Source organism: Drosophila sechellia, chromosome 2R (assembly GCF_004382195.2).
Source record: "Drosophila sechellia strain sech25 chromosome 2R, ASM438219v1, whole genome shotgun sequence".
In the NCBI taxonomy this organism is placed as follows: Eukaryota; Metazoa; Arthropoda; class Insecta; order Diptera; family Drosophilidae; genus Drosophila; species Drosophila sechellia.
This window is the reverse complement of record NC_045950.1, coordinates 20,831,146-20,847,914: the sequence shown is the minus strand read 5'-3', so window position 1 is coordinate 20,847,914 and position 16,769 is coordinate 20,831,146. Positions and strand designations below refer to the sequence as shown.

General features: G+C 50.2%; 4 protein-coding genes across 7 annotated transcripts in view; 2 read left to right on the top strand and 2 right to left on the bottom strand.

The window, feature by feature from the left end:
- The window catches only part of LOC6618901 (sodium channel protein 60E), a 30,011-nt gene extending 16,252 nt beyond the window's left edge, over positions 1-13,759 (bottom strand). For 2 of the 4 annotated variants that reach the window (XM_032714147.1, XM_032714150.1), the window contains exons 1-5: positions 10,756-10,792; positions 4,297-4,508; positions 500-1,119; positions 211-430; positions 19-153 (exon numbers count right to left, since the gene is read on the bottom strand). In XM_032714147.1, the coding sequence (XP_032570038.1) occupies positions 19-153; positions 211-430; positions 500-1,119; positions 4,297-4,508; positions 10,756-10,792 (1,224 nt within the window). Of the gene's footprint in view, positions 1-18; positions 154-210; positions 431-499; positions 1,120-1,192; positions 1,287-4,296; positions 4,509-10,755; positions 11,269-12,813 lie in introns of those variants that run through there. The other 2 variants (XM_032714148.1, XM_032714149.1) reach the window with 2 other exon arrangements.
- On the top strand, positions 4,502-5,862 carry LOC6618902 (mitochondrial thiamine pyrophosphate carrier). The gene is made up of 2 exons (XM_002043114.2): positions 4,502-4,593; positions 4,706-5,862. The coding sequence occupies exon 2, from the start codon at positions 4,872-4,874 to the stop codon at positions 5,841-5,843; it is 972 nt and encodes a 323-aa protein (XP_002043150.1). The 5' UTR covers positions 4,502-4,593; positions 4,706-4,871; the 3' UTR covers positions 5,844-5,862.
- LOC116800283 (glycine-rich cell wall structural protein 1.8) lies at positions 5,869-7,110 on the bottom strand. The gene is made up of 2 exons (XM_032714159.1): positions 7,002-7,110; positions 5,869-6,933 (listed from the first exon to the last, which is right to left on the bottom strand). Exons 1-2 carry the CDS (start codon positions 7,017-7,019, stop codon positions 6,013-6,015), a joined length of 939 nt encoding a protein of 312 aa, XP_032570050.1. The 5' UTR covers positions 7,020-7,110; the 3' UTR covers positions 5,869-6,012.
- A 625-nt stretch (positions 13,760-14,384) lies between the features above and the next one.
- LOC6618900 (angiotensin-converting enzyme) lies at positions 14,385-16,731 on the top strand. The gene is made up of 4 exons (XM_002043112.2): positions 14,385-15,472; positions 15,624-16,190; positions 16,250-16,563; positions 16,627-16,731. Exons 1-4 carry the CDS (start codon positions 14,484-14,486, stop codon positions 16,641-16,643), a joined length of 1,887 nt encoding a protein of 628 aa, XP_002043148.1. The 5' UTR covers positions 14,385-14,483; the 3' UTR covers positions 16,644-16,731.
- Positions 16,732-16,769: the final 38 nt, after the last annotated feature.

The following is a 16,769-nucleotide window of genomic DNA, read 5'->3' as shown; positions in this document are numbered from 1 at the left end:
GAGATTTGACGGACTCACCTCGTTTGTTATCTCTGCTTCCTCCTCGTAACTTAACGCCACTACAGCCAACATCAGATTGATTAGATAAAACGAACCAAAGAAAACCACCACCGTAAAGAAGGAGACGCTCATAGGACCACATGTTGCCAGTACCTTGAAGAAATGTCACTGAATTAGACACGCACAACACAAGGAACCTCAAAAACCAACCATGTTATATACATTCTCCCAGTAGTCGAGCGTGATTAGCTGGAATGTCGTCAGCATGGACCACATAAAGTTGTCAAAGTTGGTGTAGCCATGATTGGGATTCTCGCCTACGCAGAGGCACACGTACTCGAAAGGGCAGTGTCGGGCTCCAGTTAAGTTACCACACAGCACGGGCAGTTCATCCTCGTCATATAGCCAGTTGTCGGTGTCGTTGACCCAGCTAAAACGAATCAAATCATCGATTAGATCGCACTTCTGACCTTAAAGTCAGACTCCTTGCACAACTCACATCTGCCAGTCCGTATGAGAGACGTTCGTCCAGTCGGTGGGAACCTGGCGCACGCACTTATTGCGCAGCTCGCCCATGTATACCTGGAGGGCAAAGAGCGCGAAGACCATCAGACAGAAGATGGTCAGCGTCATGACCTCCGCCAGCTGGCGGAAGGAGTGCAGCAACGCGTTGATGATCGTCTTCAATCCGGGCATGATGGACACCGTCTTGAGGGCGCGCAGCACGCGAAAAGTGCGCAGCCCCGCCAGGTTGCCCACCTCCATGCCGATGGTGGCGTAGCCACTAGTAATTACCACGAAGTCCAGCCAATTCCACGGGTTTCGCAGATACGTGTACTTGTTGAGCAGAAAGCCCTTGGCAATAATCTTGATGACCATTTCGATAGAGTAAATTGCCAGAAAGATGTACTCCGCCTCTTCCACGGTCTCCGTCATGGCCAGGAAGATGCAGTTGAACAGAATGGTGGCCATGACGCAGTAGTCGAAGAACTGGTTGGTGGCGATGTAGACGCAAACGCGCCTTGCTGGGCTCCATGGGTAGAAGAGGAAGAGGCTCTTGGTGCCCGTGAAGCGATGGATGTAGTTCTTCCGGAACCGCTTGGATACTACACAGAAGGTCTGAAATTTGAAAAAAGCGCGCTTAGTACAGGGTGCTGTTTGCTGGAGGATTCCAGTATTCCAGTTGGAGCACCTCGCAATGTGGTCCCAAGCGTTGCCTACTCCCAATTTCTATCCCACTTGTTTGGCACTGCACTGCCTCCAATTAAACAGGACTTTCTTGTTAAATCTCATTAAAATGAAATCGGATATGGCAGCACCAGAGCGCAAAATAAGTGGCAATGTTGCCAAATGGCAGCCTTAGGTGGCAGCGCCACTATCGATAGGCATCTATCGCACCAAAGCAACCCTTCGGCGAGCTGTCAAATAGACACGCGAGCCTAGCACGCCGACTTCCGTTTTATATTCGTTCTTTCGTTCTCAAACCGTCGTCCAGACCAGAAGGAAAATGAGAGCTAAGGTAATAAATTGTGAAAAATTAAATTTTCCCTTTCGAACATAGTGTTGAACGCGAGTGAACAGCAACTGACAGTGATTTTTATCGTTTGCAGTGGCGTAAGAAGCGTATGCGTAGGTTGAAGCGTAAGCGCAGAAAGATGCGTGCAAGGTCCAAGTAAGCGCAGCGGCATTGCCCACTAAATGGTGAGTTCATCCGCTGGTCGCAGCCTCTGGGAGCACCCTTTCCCAACCCAATATATATCCCGTTTCCCGCACGCGAGGTTCTAATCCAAATCCCCTCTTCGTTTCAGGAACTCTTGATTGATGCTAACACCGAAACGAAAAACGCCGACAGGGCAGCCCCAAAATGGTGGCCCTCAAGTAATTTTGCAAACCAGTTTTCACACAAACGTACATGTGCATTTTAAATTCACGTAAAAATTGATTCTAATAAATTACTAGATTTTCGCCAAGATTCCACAACTAAATCATGCGTTGTTAATAAGAGTGAAAGAAAGAGAGCGGTGAGAAAAGGGCAAGCGTGCTCTTTCGACATAACCACATTCGCGAATCATGTGTCTATATGTGCGTGAACGCGAGAGCACGTTTTGGCAAAAGTGTTTTGCTGTTGAGATTACAGATTTTAGCCACGTTAGCCCTGGGTGCCATGGCGATTGATGCTTATCGGCCAACCGGCGGATTGGATCCACTTGGTGCCCATCGGAAGACCACATTAAACATTGATCAGCTCGAGGCAGGGCAATAAATTGCCTACAAATCGGCTAATACGATTATTCAAGGCGCAGTCGGTTGGAGGAACGTTCCGCTCCTGCCCCTTGGCCATGTTCGGAAAATCGATTTGTTTGCCTCCAGAGGGGAGCAACGAAAAGTAAACCTTAAGGCAGCCGCCCAGGTCACACTGGGTTGTTCATTAGCGCCCTGATTTCTTCAATTATATATGCAGATGTGCCTGCCGAGGATGATGTTTCGGCTGGCCCACTAGCGTCCGACCCCCCTCCAGACCACTCGTCTGAAGGTCGTTTGTCACTGGAATACACACATAAACGTCGCTCAGCCAAGTAAGCAGAAATTTTAATGTAGCAAGCAGAAATTTCGATTGGGTGGCATTTTGCCATTTACCATTTTGTGGGCTTGCCTGTAAATTTGCATGCCTTTCCAGTTCCCTTCCTGAAATGCTGTTGGTGGTTACGGCAAGCAGCTTAGGGATAAGCGTGTGTACTTTTAAGTGCCCGAAATGAAAAGCTGTGTAGAAGCTTGTAGAGATTCCAGGCAAACATGCGGCGTCTGTGTCTTATCGTGTCGCCGGAGACGAGCAGACGGGTGTTGTTTGTCAGTAGATGGCCATTAAAATGCAATTAAGCACTTTGATTCTGCACCTGCAGTGGCTGTTTGAAAGCCATGCAGCCCATTTTCATAGCAGACGAGCAGTATGGGCTTCGGATGGGAGATACTGGGTTGCTGGGCGATTGGCTACGCTGTTTGGTTAGGGATGTTACTCAAAGCCATGGTCTGAATGTTTGGTTTGCTCAGTTCCCAGGGCATCACCAATAGTCACTGAGCGCCTACTAGCATAGTCGAAAGTTTTAATTATTTAATACCCTGTATTTTCAGAGCGCATTAAATTTAAAGTCAATAATAAGCTTATGACACCAACTGTATTGCTCCAAAGAAATCACTGGTCACAATACTAAGATTCGATGTGCTGCGCAGATGACGCAAACTCTGGGAGTTGGCTGATTCTGTGAAATGGATTAAACAAAGCCGTGCGGTCAACCGGAGATATTCTGTTCTCCTAACAATTCAGGAATTAATTATAGAATGTGGAATGTGGGAATGTGAGCAGACAATATTGCAGCACTCGTCGCAGAAGTGACCCAGAAAGAGCGTCGAGATTCGCAATGGGATGTTCCCGGACTGCGAGCATGTCGCCAATAAGATTTAATTATAGATTGCCGGACTTTGTTTGTCTTGGGCTTAGTGGATGTCCGGTAGATCGATAAACACATCACTCGGCGTCACAGGTACGCTCATCTTATCGCTCCCCGTAACTCCCATTATAGTGCACCACCGTGTGCTGGCCACTTGCATGTTTGTTCAGCCCAGCCCAGTCCAGTCCAGTTCGTCCGGCTAGGCCGCTATCCGGAATTATTTCGCCACGACACGTGGCGCGAAAGCCGCCAAGTCTTGAGTACACTTGCATGTTCGCCTATAATTTGTCCTCTGCGGCTGCTGCGGCAGCGGCTCCGGCCAGTTTGTTTGAGTCACGTAAATACGGCTGTCAACTTCGCTGCCCGGAGCCCTGTGCATGACATGACCCATATTTCCAGCACCGAGTTCATGCCTACACTCACACTTGGGCAGACGTGTTTGCAACTGTGTGTCCTTTGTTTGATGTACATAGTTCCAAAATTTATTCCCGGCTTTGAAATTTAACGAGCGAGCGGCATTTACGCTGATTTCCTTTTCGGCTTTCGAGGACCCACGAGGGCCGTTCTAGGCGTTTCCATTAACCGCAGTTTCCCTGCGCCAAAGTGCACTTCCACTTGTGCCCACAATGGGGCAAGTGCAGCGAGGCGACGGTATCAAAACAAAAGCAGCAACAGCCGCGCGCCGTGTTCCATTTCCGCCGCCTGCACCTGCCACCACGAGGACACCTACCACGAGAACACGGATCTGGGGTCTGGTCGCCTGCCTGTGACTTTTTAATTAGAGCCAATGGGCGGCCAACTGAGGCGATGCCGCGGATAATGAGGGAATTTTGAACGCGGCAGTACTCACCTCCTCGTAAATGAAGGTGTCAATCTCCTCCAGCGGCTTTCCGTACATGTGCTCCGGAAAGGGCTCGAACTTGCGGGGCAGCACGTCGCCGTCCTCCACGGAGGCCTTGGTGCGCGGGTGGAAGCCGTACTCCCGCACCAGCTGGATGTGCCGGTTCTCGTGCTTGACCTGCGACCTCTGCGTGTACGCGACAACCTGGTGCTTGGCGACAGCTGAAAGAGATCGAAGGGATTAATACTGCGACAACCAATACAAACATACAAATGTATATACATTCATATGCAGACCCCAACCAAAGTACGTAGACAACTCACTAATTTTAAGCTTTTACATTATTGTCAGAGAAATTATTGTGTATTTTAAAATTTCGACTAAATATTAAATTGGAAAATACTGTGTAATTGGCCAGAGCTTAATACAAGCCTAGCCGCATTCTTATACAGTAGCAGGAAATTTAGCTTGCGGAATGACAACACACCACTTCGTCCTCATCTGTACAGTGAATAGCTCCTGCCGTGCTGGGGAGCTCGCCCCGGACCGAAAGCCAATCCGTCCCCTCATCGTCGCCACATCCGATGCCCGAAAACTCGGTGGAAGTCCAGGTAATGCAGGCCGTCGGCGGCGGAATCGCCGGAGCTGCGACGCGTACCATAACCCAGCCGCTGGACGTGCTGAAGATCCGATTCCAAATGCAAGTGGAACCGGTCACCAACCATAAGGGGTCCAAATACCGTGGAGTAATCCACGCTTTTAAGTCGGTGTACGCCGAGGAGGGAATGCGCGGCATGTTCCGTGGCCACAACTCCGGCCAGGTTCTGAGCATTTCGTACGCTCTGGTGCAGTTCTGGTCCTACGAACAGCTTCGCTCCATGGCCCACCAGTTCGACTACTGGAGGGAGCGCCCCTTCCTCATGTTTTTCATCTGCGGCGGCATAGCCGGATGTCTGGGAGCCGTGGCAGCCCAGCCGTTCGACGTGGTAAGAACGCAGATGGTGGCCGCAGATCCCTCCTCGCGCCGCAGTCAGATGAACACTTTTACCGGACTTCGAAAGGTCTATAAGATGGAAGGCTGGATGGGTCTTTCGCGAGGATTACCCTTCACGCTTGTGCAGGTGTTCCCGCTGGTAGGGGCAAACTTTCTCTTCTACAAGTACCTAAACGCGGCTGTCCTGATGGCCAAGCCTCCCGACCAGCGCCAGGAAATCCACGGCGCCTTCCTCTTCCTCAATGGGGCGCTGTCCGGGGTGTTGGCCAAGATGATCGTATACCCGGCGGACCTGCTTAAAAAGCGCATCCAGCTGATGGCCTTCAAACAGGAACGTAAGACCTTTGGCCGCAACCCAGAGTGCCCTACGATCCTGGGCTGCATCAGCACCACGTTCCGGGAGGAAGGACTCGGGGGCTTCTATAAGGGAATGTTGCCCACTCTGCTCAAGGCAGGACTGATGAGTGCCGTCTACTTCTCCATCTATGACATGTTTAAGCGCCACTATATAGCTCCAATGAAAGAGGCGGAGAAAAATCGGCAAAAACTGGTCAAGCATTAGGTAAACCACATACTGGGCGGCTGGCTTAAATTATTACACTAACATGGTTTATTTTGTACACCAGTATCTTGGGAGAATGTGTGGAATATGGATGAGCGAACATGTCAAATATAAGTTAAACGTGAACAGTAGACTAGACGACCAGATGGCCAACGACGGACATTGCCGTCTACTTCCAGTTTGAACTGGATCCCGCCCAGCCGCCGGAGGCCGGCGCTGAATAGCTGTATCCGTCGCCACCGCCGCCGGAAGATCCGCCGTAGGAGCCACCGCTGCCGGAAGCAGCGGCTGCAGCCACCACCTGGGTATCATAGCTGGATCCGCCGCCACTGCTATAGCCGCCATGTCCACCGCTGTATCCTCCAGAGCTGTAGGACGAGCCGCCGCTGTAGGAGGAGGCACCGCTGTAAGAGGATCCACCAGAATATCCACCATCGTAGCCCCCGGAGGAGCCGCCACTGTATCCACCGGAGGATCCGCCGGAAGAGCCATGTGAATCTGCAGCAGCAGCCACAATCACCTGGGTGTCATGACCTCCTCCGCTGTGACCGCCACCGCTGTAGCCGCCGTATCCTCCGTTGCCTCCATGAGCAGAAGAGTCTGAGCTGGCGGCGATGGCTGCAATGTTGGCGATGGCATGGCCACCATAACCTCCACCGTGTCCGCCGCTGCCTCCGTGTCCGCCATGTCCGTGATCGGAGGACGAGCCAGCAGCAGCAGCGATGGCAGCAATCTTGGCATCATCATGACCGGAACTATATCCGCCGGAGCTGTATCCGTGGCCACCGCCACCTCCGCCGCCTCCGCCACCCCCGGAACTGTATCCGTGGTTCTCGGTGATAACAGCATACGTGTTCACATGGCCACCGCCTCCTCCACCGCCGCTGTATCCGCCATCGTGGGAATGAATCTCATAACCTCCACCTCCATGGCCGCCAAAATCACCGCCTCCGTGGCCGCCAAAATCACCACCTCCGTGGCCGCCGTGATCCCCACCGCTTTCCGGCAGGTGAATGCGGATGTGGACATGCTCTCGTCCGAAGGTGGGCTTTCCCCATACCGCTGGGCTAGCTAGCAGAAGCGCACTGATCTGGGAGTGGGAGGAGGGAATCTGTGTTAGGATCCACCTGAACTGACGTGGTGTCGTGCCAAACTCACTATGAAACGGGCTGCCATTTCTCTGGATTCGTTGCGAAGGACTCTCGAATGATTGCTCGCCTCTGGACCGACTGGAAATGATTCGGCAAACGTGGGCACACGCCGTTTTATAGCCCTCTTCTCCACTCGGGAGCCATGCGGTTATATAAGCGATCGCTCGCCGCGGAGCAAGAGTAGAGATAATCTCTTTCGCCGACGACGAGCTGAATGAAGTGGAGCCAGACCACTGGAGCTTCACGACCGCGACCCATTGAAGGCCAAATGGCCGCGTCTTCGTCTTCGTTTTCTTCTCGGCCGTCCAGTCTTCACTCTCCCTTTCCGAAGATCGCGAGAGTGTTGACCTTTCACATCATCCCCAGCATGTGCCCTTTTGCAATCCCACTAGAGTAACGTAAAAAAGGGTCTGTGACTCAAAATTATTTTAAGTCCCATGGTGTGATGCCAACTTAAGTGTATCAATCATCTTTGGTTTTCCATTTTCAATATTTTACATGATCAACAAAACCGGTTTCGTAAACCAATTTAAGATCGCTAAGAGATATCTTAAATTCCTTTTGCTATATTTACGTAAGAAAATAATATTTTACGATATGGATATCCGCTGCATAAAAGATGTTTTTCTAAATCTAAGACTTTTATTTTTTAATTGTAATACTCGGATTCTCCCAGTGCACTAACACACTCCCTCCCGAGGAGCATTCGCTTCTGTGCTCTACTTTCTTTCGAGAGAAAATCTGAGTGGCCCTAAGCTTCGTGGGCTGGTCGCCGAAAATAGCTAAAACCGAAACTCAAACTGTGCTTATATGCAACTTGACCAGTTCCAGTTTTGGCCCAGAGCTCGTTGCTATTGCTACTTTATCACATCGCCGATGCTGGTTGTTAACCGTTAGGTATTTTGTTGACGTTCATGTTTATGGATTTTTATGCAGATACGACGAACTTCCTATTGGCAATTCCTTATTGTTGGTCCAGACTTGCATAACGATTGGCCAAGGGTTGGCCGGGTTGGCTGCTGCCCGCTGGCTGCTCGCTGTCGCTAGTCATTAACCCATTGATGGCCGTACCAGTGCCGGAAATTATCAATATAATTTTGTTTGCCAACGCGGAGCAGTGGAGCTGCTGCGGCTGAGGGGCAGGACTCTTTCCTGTTACTGTTCTTTGGATTGGGCCAGGTCAGGTCGCCGTTGAGAGAGCCAGTTCGGCGAGAGGCTCTCGAGCGCTATTGGGTTAAGCCTCGCCTGCAGCAACATCAAAAATATCTTGTCATGCCCCCGCGCTGCAGCATGGGCAAAAGGCAACGCGTCATGGGTTTTGTTCGCGCTTACATCAGCAAGATGTCCGACTGGCGGCGGAGAGAGGTCATGGCCACTGGCCACCCAACGCCGCCAACTCACCCACCCACCAATCTGCACGCCCCATCCACCCCGCCGCCATGCTTTCGCCGTTGATTAGCCACTGTTTTCATTAGCAGTGAGTGGACTTGGGCCGAGCCAGCGAATCGGGGCCATCCGGCCATTTCGATTACGTCGCTGATTATCATTTCTCATCTGGCAGCTACGGAGCTAGGCAGCTGGCTGCTCGTCGGCAGATTCCATCACTGCCGAATAATTAATACACATTTAAACTGTTTCGGATTGTAAACAAAGCGGGCTTACATAAGGAACTAGCTGGGAACAGCAAGCGGGACACCGACGCAATAATCTGTTGCCAATCAAGCCACATCGCAGGTCATAATCACGATGCTGTGTCGAATGAAGTTCGAACTGGGAGCCGCTGAGCTGGAGCACATGGGCTGCACTCCAGTACCATCAGAGCATCTTTCAATGGGGATTACATCTTCAGCTAGCGAGGGCCATGCTCACGATGATGAAGCTGCTTCTGCTGCCCCGGCGATGACGGCAATGACGATGGGCAACCGGTTGGCGGTCGCACATTAACATCAGATGCAACGAAGACGCACATCTTCCCCATATTGCATAATCGACCCGGGCTCGCAACTCGAAACTCCAGACCTGCCGTCGCATCTTCACGCGGAAGCAAAGCCATTCTCAAAGCGCCCAAAAACAAAAAGGAAATTGCACACCGACACAGAAAACTAAAAGCAGCTAGCAACGTGCAATGTCGTGGTTTTCCCAAAAAACCAGTTGCATCCACACACAGAGAGAAAAGTTGTGCTACAAGTGATTCACGAGAATTGTGGAGAAAGTCTTGAAAATGTCAATTCAATTTTCTGCTCTCTTGATATTCTTGATATTCCTTATGTACTGGCAGGTTTGCTTCGGATTTCCTGGTTTAACTTTCAAAGTTTGTTGCTTTAAGTGCAGCCATTGTTGCAGTTGCAACTGGCATTGCTGCCTCTATTGCAGTTGCAGCTGCGCAGACCTTTGAGCAAGTTCAATGGTGACGGGACTGGGAATGGAAATTGAAATGGGATTTGGACTCGGAGCGGAGGCTTAGGGGGCAGGGCAATTACGCCCCTCGCAGTTGGGGCACTTGCTCTCGACTGCTTCCTGGCCCTGGCCAAAAACCAAATCCAATTCGAGACTGGCAAGGCGGAACGGAAGGCGGTCGGTCCAACCCCGGCCCAAGCCGAGCCGAAGGAGAAACCGAAACACTGGCTGCAGTGATGCGGGACAAACAAAAGTGAAAAAGTGAATCGGTAGGATAAAGCGAGATGCAGCAGCAATTGCTCTACATATTTAATTAGTTTCCGTTTCCGTTCATATTCGTAATCCGCAGATGGCAGCGCCTGCTGGCCTTTGTGCATTGTTCACCTCCCCAATGAATATATTCCGCTGACAATGGCGCCGTGCGCCCACTTATCAACCCAAGGTCCACCCACTCACTCCTGCCGAAAGGACAAATGGCGCTCTCTATCGGCGCCTGCAAAAACGATTGCGTAACTTATGGCCAGTCATCAGCCGAAACTTTTGCGTCCTGCAAAGGCGCTTCCCATTTTCGATTTGTTTATCATTTATTTAAACGGCCTTAGGGTCGCTCTGCCCCGCCATTAAGCTGGTTCGATTCCATTTTCGTTTTATTGGCCAAGACCCAGGACACAGGACCCAAGTGCCCCAGACCCACGCCCATGCCCCGTATCCAAAGCACAACCGGCACAGCAATCGCCCGGCACACAATGAGCAATGCTATTTAATTATGTTGATGAGCAGGACCGGACAGCAGGACAGGAGTTCGGGAAGTGGCAGGAAAACGCTCAACACGCACAAAAAGGAAATGCCTTTGGTCCTCCCACCCCCAACTGCCTTTTATACGGCACTGTGGGTGGCTGATGAAGAATGTCAATCTTTGAGCTCATAACTTGGCCATCTAATGTATTCTTAAGCCAATTGTCGGTTTCCGGTGTCGGTCTAGAAGTCAACTTAAATAGGCCGAGAAGTTTAAAAAAAATGGAAAGAATAAAACAAACTTGCTCTCTGTAACTTATAGAAAGAAGTCCTGCATCTCCAGCCAGACTCCTGTGTGTCCGCAACCACTGTGCACGTGTTTCTTTTGGTTGGCGTGCAGGTGTCGTTGTCAGGATGTCGGAGGAGCTGATTGAGGAAGGAGGAGGAGCAGAAGTCCTGCCCCGTGACACCTGCCCTCCTGACCTTGCACACTCCCGCATACAGATTTGATGGCCTCCCGGTTACCAAACTCCCCCCTGGACACATCGGGAATAATATTTATGAGGCCAGGTGGCTTGGAAAACTATCAATAGCAGTATCAGGAGGGCTTAGCGGTTTAGGGGACTCACCTTTCTCATCGTTGGACGTCGCTTGATCATCACTCATCTTGACTGATTGTCGTCGTTATGTTGGGTGCTGCTGCCTCTGGTTGCGGTTGCTTCTTGGTCCTTCGACTCCGTCGTCGTCGTGGGCGAAGTCCTTAGGGCAGCTGCATGCCTTGGTCGCGCTCTCTCTTGCCAGGCTTCTCACTCGATTTTCGAACACTGGGCATATGTCTATCTCACTATTCAAGCGAGCGGATCGCTCAGTTTACCGATAATATTGTCACCGTTCCCTTTGTTAACCATGTTGTGCCTAGTATCTACTATTGCTGTTGATATTGTTGCTGTGCTTATCACGCTGGGGGCTTTCATGATGTCTGCTGCTATTGCTATACTATGCAAATCTACTACGACCGTTTCCAATAATGGCATTTGGCATCGTCCCAGCTCAGTTCCTCAGCCTCGTCTACTTCTATTGTGAGCTTTGGCTTTGTTGTGCTGATTATTGCTTTACATTTTGCGATGCGATGCGTATGTTTTCTAAAAGAAAGAAAGAGATTATGTTTTCTAAACGAAAGAAAGAGATTGATGTAAGTGGAAAGACTTAAGCTTATGTAAGTAGGGGGACTGAGAGTAAATTAAATCGCCTCTGCCCGCAATTGCTCTGCTTCGTGTCATGTAACGGTAATTGGCAGCGCGCTAATCCCTGACAGCTCAAAGCACCCGCACCTACGCACGCGGCTCACACTCAGAAAAAATCTTGAGATTGATGCCAGTGAAACATACGATTACAGATTCTCTTTAATGTACCACCCCACAGCCTGTCTTTTAATTTTAGACCAAGTCTTTTTATTTTACTAGGATAAATTACTATAAATTAATACAAGACAATCAACAAGAGGAACGAATGTAAGGATTTGTTTCCATTAAACAAAGATAGCAGTCAGCACTCAATGGAGAAACACCTTTCTGCGAGTGCAGTACGTATACGCAACGTAACGACTCACTCGGCCAACGTATGTGTAATGTGCGTAACGGAAGAGATAAACACCTGAAGGGGAAGAATGCGGATTGAGGCGAGGGCCGGGAAATGAGTGCCGCTTTAAGACTTAAAGCTTGGGCGAGATAAAGTTAATTAACATTATGGGCACACCCATACACAAAATCTAGCATCTCCCGCACAGACACACACAACACAAGTAAGATACAAGAATTGATAAATGGCGCCCAACGAAGAAGCAATGAGCTTGCGTGGGCTGTGGCGTGGGTCGGGGGCTGCTCATTGCTCAGCGCTTTGTTGATGCTGCTCCCGGCATTGTTGTGCATATACTATATGGGCATGTGTATGGGTGTGTGGGTGCTTGTATAGGCCGGTGCTTCCGGTTGTGTTCCTCGCAAACTTCTTGACACGTCTGCGAGCAACTGGCAACTCGCAACTCGCAACTGGCAGCAAAAATGGAAAAGCGGTAGATGAAGGCGCCCATAAAATATTCAATATCAAGTTTCCACCGCCCCGTTATGGCAGTTGATGTGATGTTTGCTGGCGGAAATTCGCTGGTAGTGGCAGGGATGTGCCATTACGCCTGGAGGCTGGGCTGTCGTGTGCCATTGGAGATCCACCTGCATTTGCTGGTCTGTCCCGGACACACACAAATCGGCAAAAACACTTTTATTACAACAATGAGAGCGGCGCTCGAGGCATTAAACAGTGTGTTGTTGGCTTTCAATTGTTCGGTGGGGTCTCTCCCTTTGGGGCGGGGATACTCGCTTCTGTTTCTGGTTTTTGCTTTCTGGGCGTGACCAGCGGTTGGTTTTAAAGTTGGCTCATAAAAGTGCGGCTGGCAGAGCTTTGCCAGTTGGCCCCTAAAGTTGTGCTACGAATTTCGTTCTCGGTCCCCTTCCGCCATTTTAGCTCTCTCTTTCGTGCGAACAGAACGAAGCGATTCGAAACGAAGCGAAAGTGTGGCCACCTAGTTAAGTGCACATCAAGGGCTAATTTATGACCAGGACATTGTTGTTGCGTTGGAACCCAAACTTCCCTCCAAACACCAACACACGCACAGGCGTCTGAATTTTCGATTTTACCTTTAAGCATTGGCCATCAGTGTTTATATTCTCCGCTGGTTGCAGTTGTCGGATGTTCGGGATGATAGTTGGGCTTTATGTAATCGCTTGTGTGTTTGCACTCCGGCAATTTATATTTCTATTTTCGTATTTCACTTTCTTAGGCCTGTAACACACGCACATAAAGCACACTTACACACGTACGCCTTCACTCGCACCTTAACATCGACTTTCCAACACTGGCTCACTCACTATTCCCGATCCAGTTGTTTTTGCTCCTGCTGCTGTGTTTTATTTGATTTTATTTTACATTAATTACATTTTTATTTAGTCGCAACTGTGCAACAATGCGAATGTGAGTGGGTGGGGATGTTGAAACGGAACCAGCAACAAAAACAGAAACAGAACAAAGCAAAAAACTTCGGGCACGCACATTGTTTGACACACGCACACACACACACACATACGAAAGCCTACTGGCAGTCTAAGAAGTGTTATTACAATTTACTGTTGATTTCTTTCGCGGCCCAAAGGGTGAGTGCGAAAGAGATAGCACAGTGGCCTCCCTGCCACCGCACGTGTGTCTGTGTGTGTGTCAGCAAAAGCGTGCGAAAGAGCGCGAAAATGTAGGTTAGTTTCCGTCGTGGCCTCTCCCCCTCCCTTCACCCACTCAGTAGCAGCAACAACAATATGCAGCACACATTTCACTCTATTTTTGGGCGCTGAAGAATTTTCATCGCACCGAATAATGCACTTGTGATGGTAAGGCGCTTCACTGTGCGGCTGTGGGGGTGCGAGTTCTGCGTTATGTTCCATGCCCTTTCAGGCTTTTCACTGCCTTTCACTTTTCACTTTTCACCATATTCCTTGGATTTTTTCACTTCATACTAGGACACTATGACACTGGGCCACTGTAAATACGTGCGCTTGCATGGCGACTGCTCGGTTCTAAGGTTCGTCGGAGACTGAGCTCGGCTAACGGGTTTCCTTTCCGTTTGACGTAATCTGCAGGGCGAACACGATGCAGAGCGATGAAAAAATACACACGCGAACTTCCCCCTATTCTCTCGAAAAGGACTCGTGCGGGAAATGCTCTCACGCTCGCCTTCGTGCCCAAAATCCCCCAGCGCCCTCACGTTTTCTTGTAGGTCAGCCGGCATAAACAAATGCCGTGCCACATGCAACACGAGCGACGAACTTCCCCATATTTCTCCGATTTGAATTCCGAATGCTTCGCTGGTGCACCGCGGGGCAAATGACTACCTCCGCTGTCCCTTCTTCGGAAGGAATATGTCAAAATGATTTAGCTTGAATATGGGCCACTGGCTAACAAAACCAGCAGCATGCGGACGCTGTTAATCAGTCTAAAATGGTGTAAGGATGGCCTGTCTTCCCCGCCCTGCCCACTGCGATTTCCGCCTCGGGCTGGCACACTCAGCGTATAAGTAATGCCAGAACAAGCTCGTAACGTATACGCAACGTTTGCTTGGGGAGATCGCTAGCTGGGTTTCTTTCCCAATTACAGATTAGCTCAATGCCCCGGACTTAGATTGATAAGCCTGCGACTCGACTTGCGCAGTCTGAACTCAGTTCTGCTCGAGCTTCAGTCAGAGTCGGAAGCAAATCCCAAGACGCATTCGAAAGCACTCAGATAACCTTATCAAGGCGAAACGGAAGCCAGCAAAGGCAAAATGCGGTTGCCATTTGTGGGAGTATTGCTAATCCTTCTGCTCTCCGTGACCTTCGGAATCGGCCATTCCAGCTATGAACTGGCTACCAAGCAGATACTTGATAGAGCCGAAGACCGCATGCGCCACGTGTGGAGTCTGAACCGCAGGATCTTTGTGCAGCTCACGGCCAAGGGAAAGTCACCGCTGGGCGGACAGGTTCTGAACTCCAAGCTGGAGGTAGAGGCGGAGACCTATCGACTATTTTACGACTTAGCGGGCAATCTCAGCGTTGTGTCAGTGGCTGAATTGGATGACCCACTTCTTCGTTGGCGCGTGCAGCGAATGGCCAAGTTGCAGCTGCAGGGCCTGCGGCCAAAGGACTACGAGCAGGCCAAGGACCTTCTACGTCAGATTCATAACTTTGTCAACGGACCTCTGGTCTGCCCCTACGAGGACTGCACCGCCCGTGGTTCGCTGGCCATGTACCCGCAGATCATGAACAAAAACATGCACACCAAGCTATACGAGGATCTGGTCATCAACTGGAAGGCCTGGCGCAGGGCCATAAACGAGAAGGACGTGGCAAAGAACACGTTCATCGGCTACGTTCGGCTTCTCCGGATCGCTGCCACCTACAACGGACATGTGACGCCCTCGCGCACATGGTACCTCAACTACGACACGGAGAACTTTCAAGCTGAAATGGAGGCGGTCGTGTGGGAGATAATGCCGCTCTACCGGGAACTGCACGCCTATTTGCGTCGCGAGGTGCAAGCTGCCTACCCAAAGGCGGACACAAAGAGCGATGGCGCCATCTCCGCTCCCATTATGGACCAGATCCTGTCGCAGGACTGGTACCCTCACCAGTTCTTTCGCACACCGCACCAGGGCAGACAGCACCAGTTGCCCTCCGTTCATCGGCGCCTGGAGGAGGTCCTGGTGACGCCCGTCAAAATCAACCGCAAAGCTGCCGAGTTTTTTGAATCGTTGGGCTTAATGGTGATGCCAAAGTAAGTACATGCTCTACAGATTTGGCAGGTATTTCATTTTTAAACAGTAACTCCTATAAACTAGGTTATATTATATAAATAATATGTACATATGTATAAATAATATAAATGTACTCGGTTAAAGCTAATAGAAACAACTTTTCGGGGATAGTATATTTTACGACCGCTTTTCCCGCCGGATGAATGACGATGAGGGCGGAGCTGAGTGCAAGTCGCAGGTATATTACTTTCCGCCGGATGTGGCGCTGCGCTACTGCCCCAAACTAGACTACAAGAAGATGATGCAGATTCACGGAACGATGGCTGAACTGCAGTACCACCTCTACAAGATGCAACTGCCCTTTGGTCTCGACACGGAGCCGTGTCCTGGATTTGGAGCTGCCATAGCGGAAACAGTTATCCTGGCTTCAGGCACTCCACGCCACCTGCACCGTCTCCACATCCTGCTGAACGACAGCCTTACGGAGGAGCAGTCCCTTAACCGCCTGTTTCGCATGGGTGTGCACACCTTGATCGCCGTGCCCCAGTACTTCATCAATGACAAATTCCTAGTGGACGTTATGGACGGGCGGATCGGGGTTAAGGACTATAACTGCGCTTACTGGGGCCTCCAGGACAAATTCGCCGGAGTCCAGCCGCCATTACAACGTATTAACAAGGACTTTGATGTGGATTTCAAGTTCTATCGAGGACTAAATCCGGAAACCTCCAATACCAAGTCAGTTTCCATCTTTTGTTTTTGATAATCAAGAATTTCCTATTCCCCGAGCCCCACAGAAAATTCCTGGCCGAGATCCTGGGCTTCCAGTTCTACCGTTCCTTTTGCCTGGCAAGTGGACAGTACAAGCCCGGTGATCCCAATTTCCCACTCCACAACTGCGATTTCTACGACAGCAAAGAAGCAGGAAAAAAGATTCGCGACATGATGCAGCTGGGAGCCACTCGACATTGGCGGGATGTCATGGAGATAGCCACCGGTGAACGGAAGTTGAGCGGACGCGGTATCCTTGAATACTTTGCCCCACTCTTCACGTGGCTGAAGGAGCGCAACAAGCAACTGAACATCGAGCCGGGTTGGGATGCAGATGAATGTGAGTATTGCAGATGCAGATATCCAACATTTGCAGTGTCGCAAGTTTTCGTACTTCTTATAGTGTGTCGGAGGGACTAAGATACCACGTACAGCACGCATTTATCTACCGGTATAAAACTATAAACCAATTTCCTAAGAAGAAATATAATTGAACATGAACAATCAAGTATTAACCGTCTTTTCTGATATTTAAATAACCGATCC

Bases quoted from the DNA above. Each gene is read 5' to 3' on its own strand.
- LOC6618900 (XM_002043112.2), top strand. From the start codon at position 14,484: ATGCGGTTGCCATTTGTGGGAGTATTGCTAATCCTTCTGCTCTCCGTG. The intron at 15,473-15,623 runs GTAAGTACATGC...TTTCGGGGATAG, and splicing joins GGCTTAATGGTGATGCCAAA to TATATTTTACGACCGCTTTT. The intron at 16,191-16,249 runs GTCAGTTTCCAT...CGAGCCCCACAG, and splicing joins CCGGAAACCTCCAATACCAA to AAAATTCCTGGCCGAGATCC.
- LOC6618902 (XM_002043114.2), top strand. From the start codon at position 4,872: ATGCCCGAAAACTCGGTGGAAGTCCAGGTAATGCAGGCCGTCGGCGGC.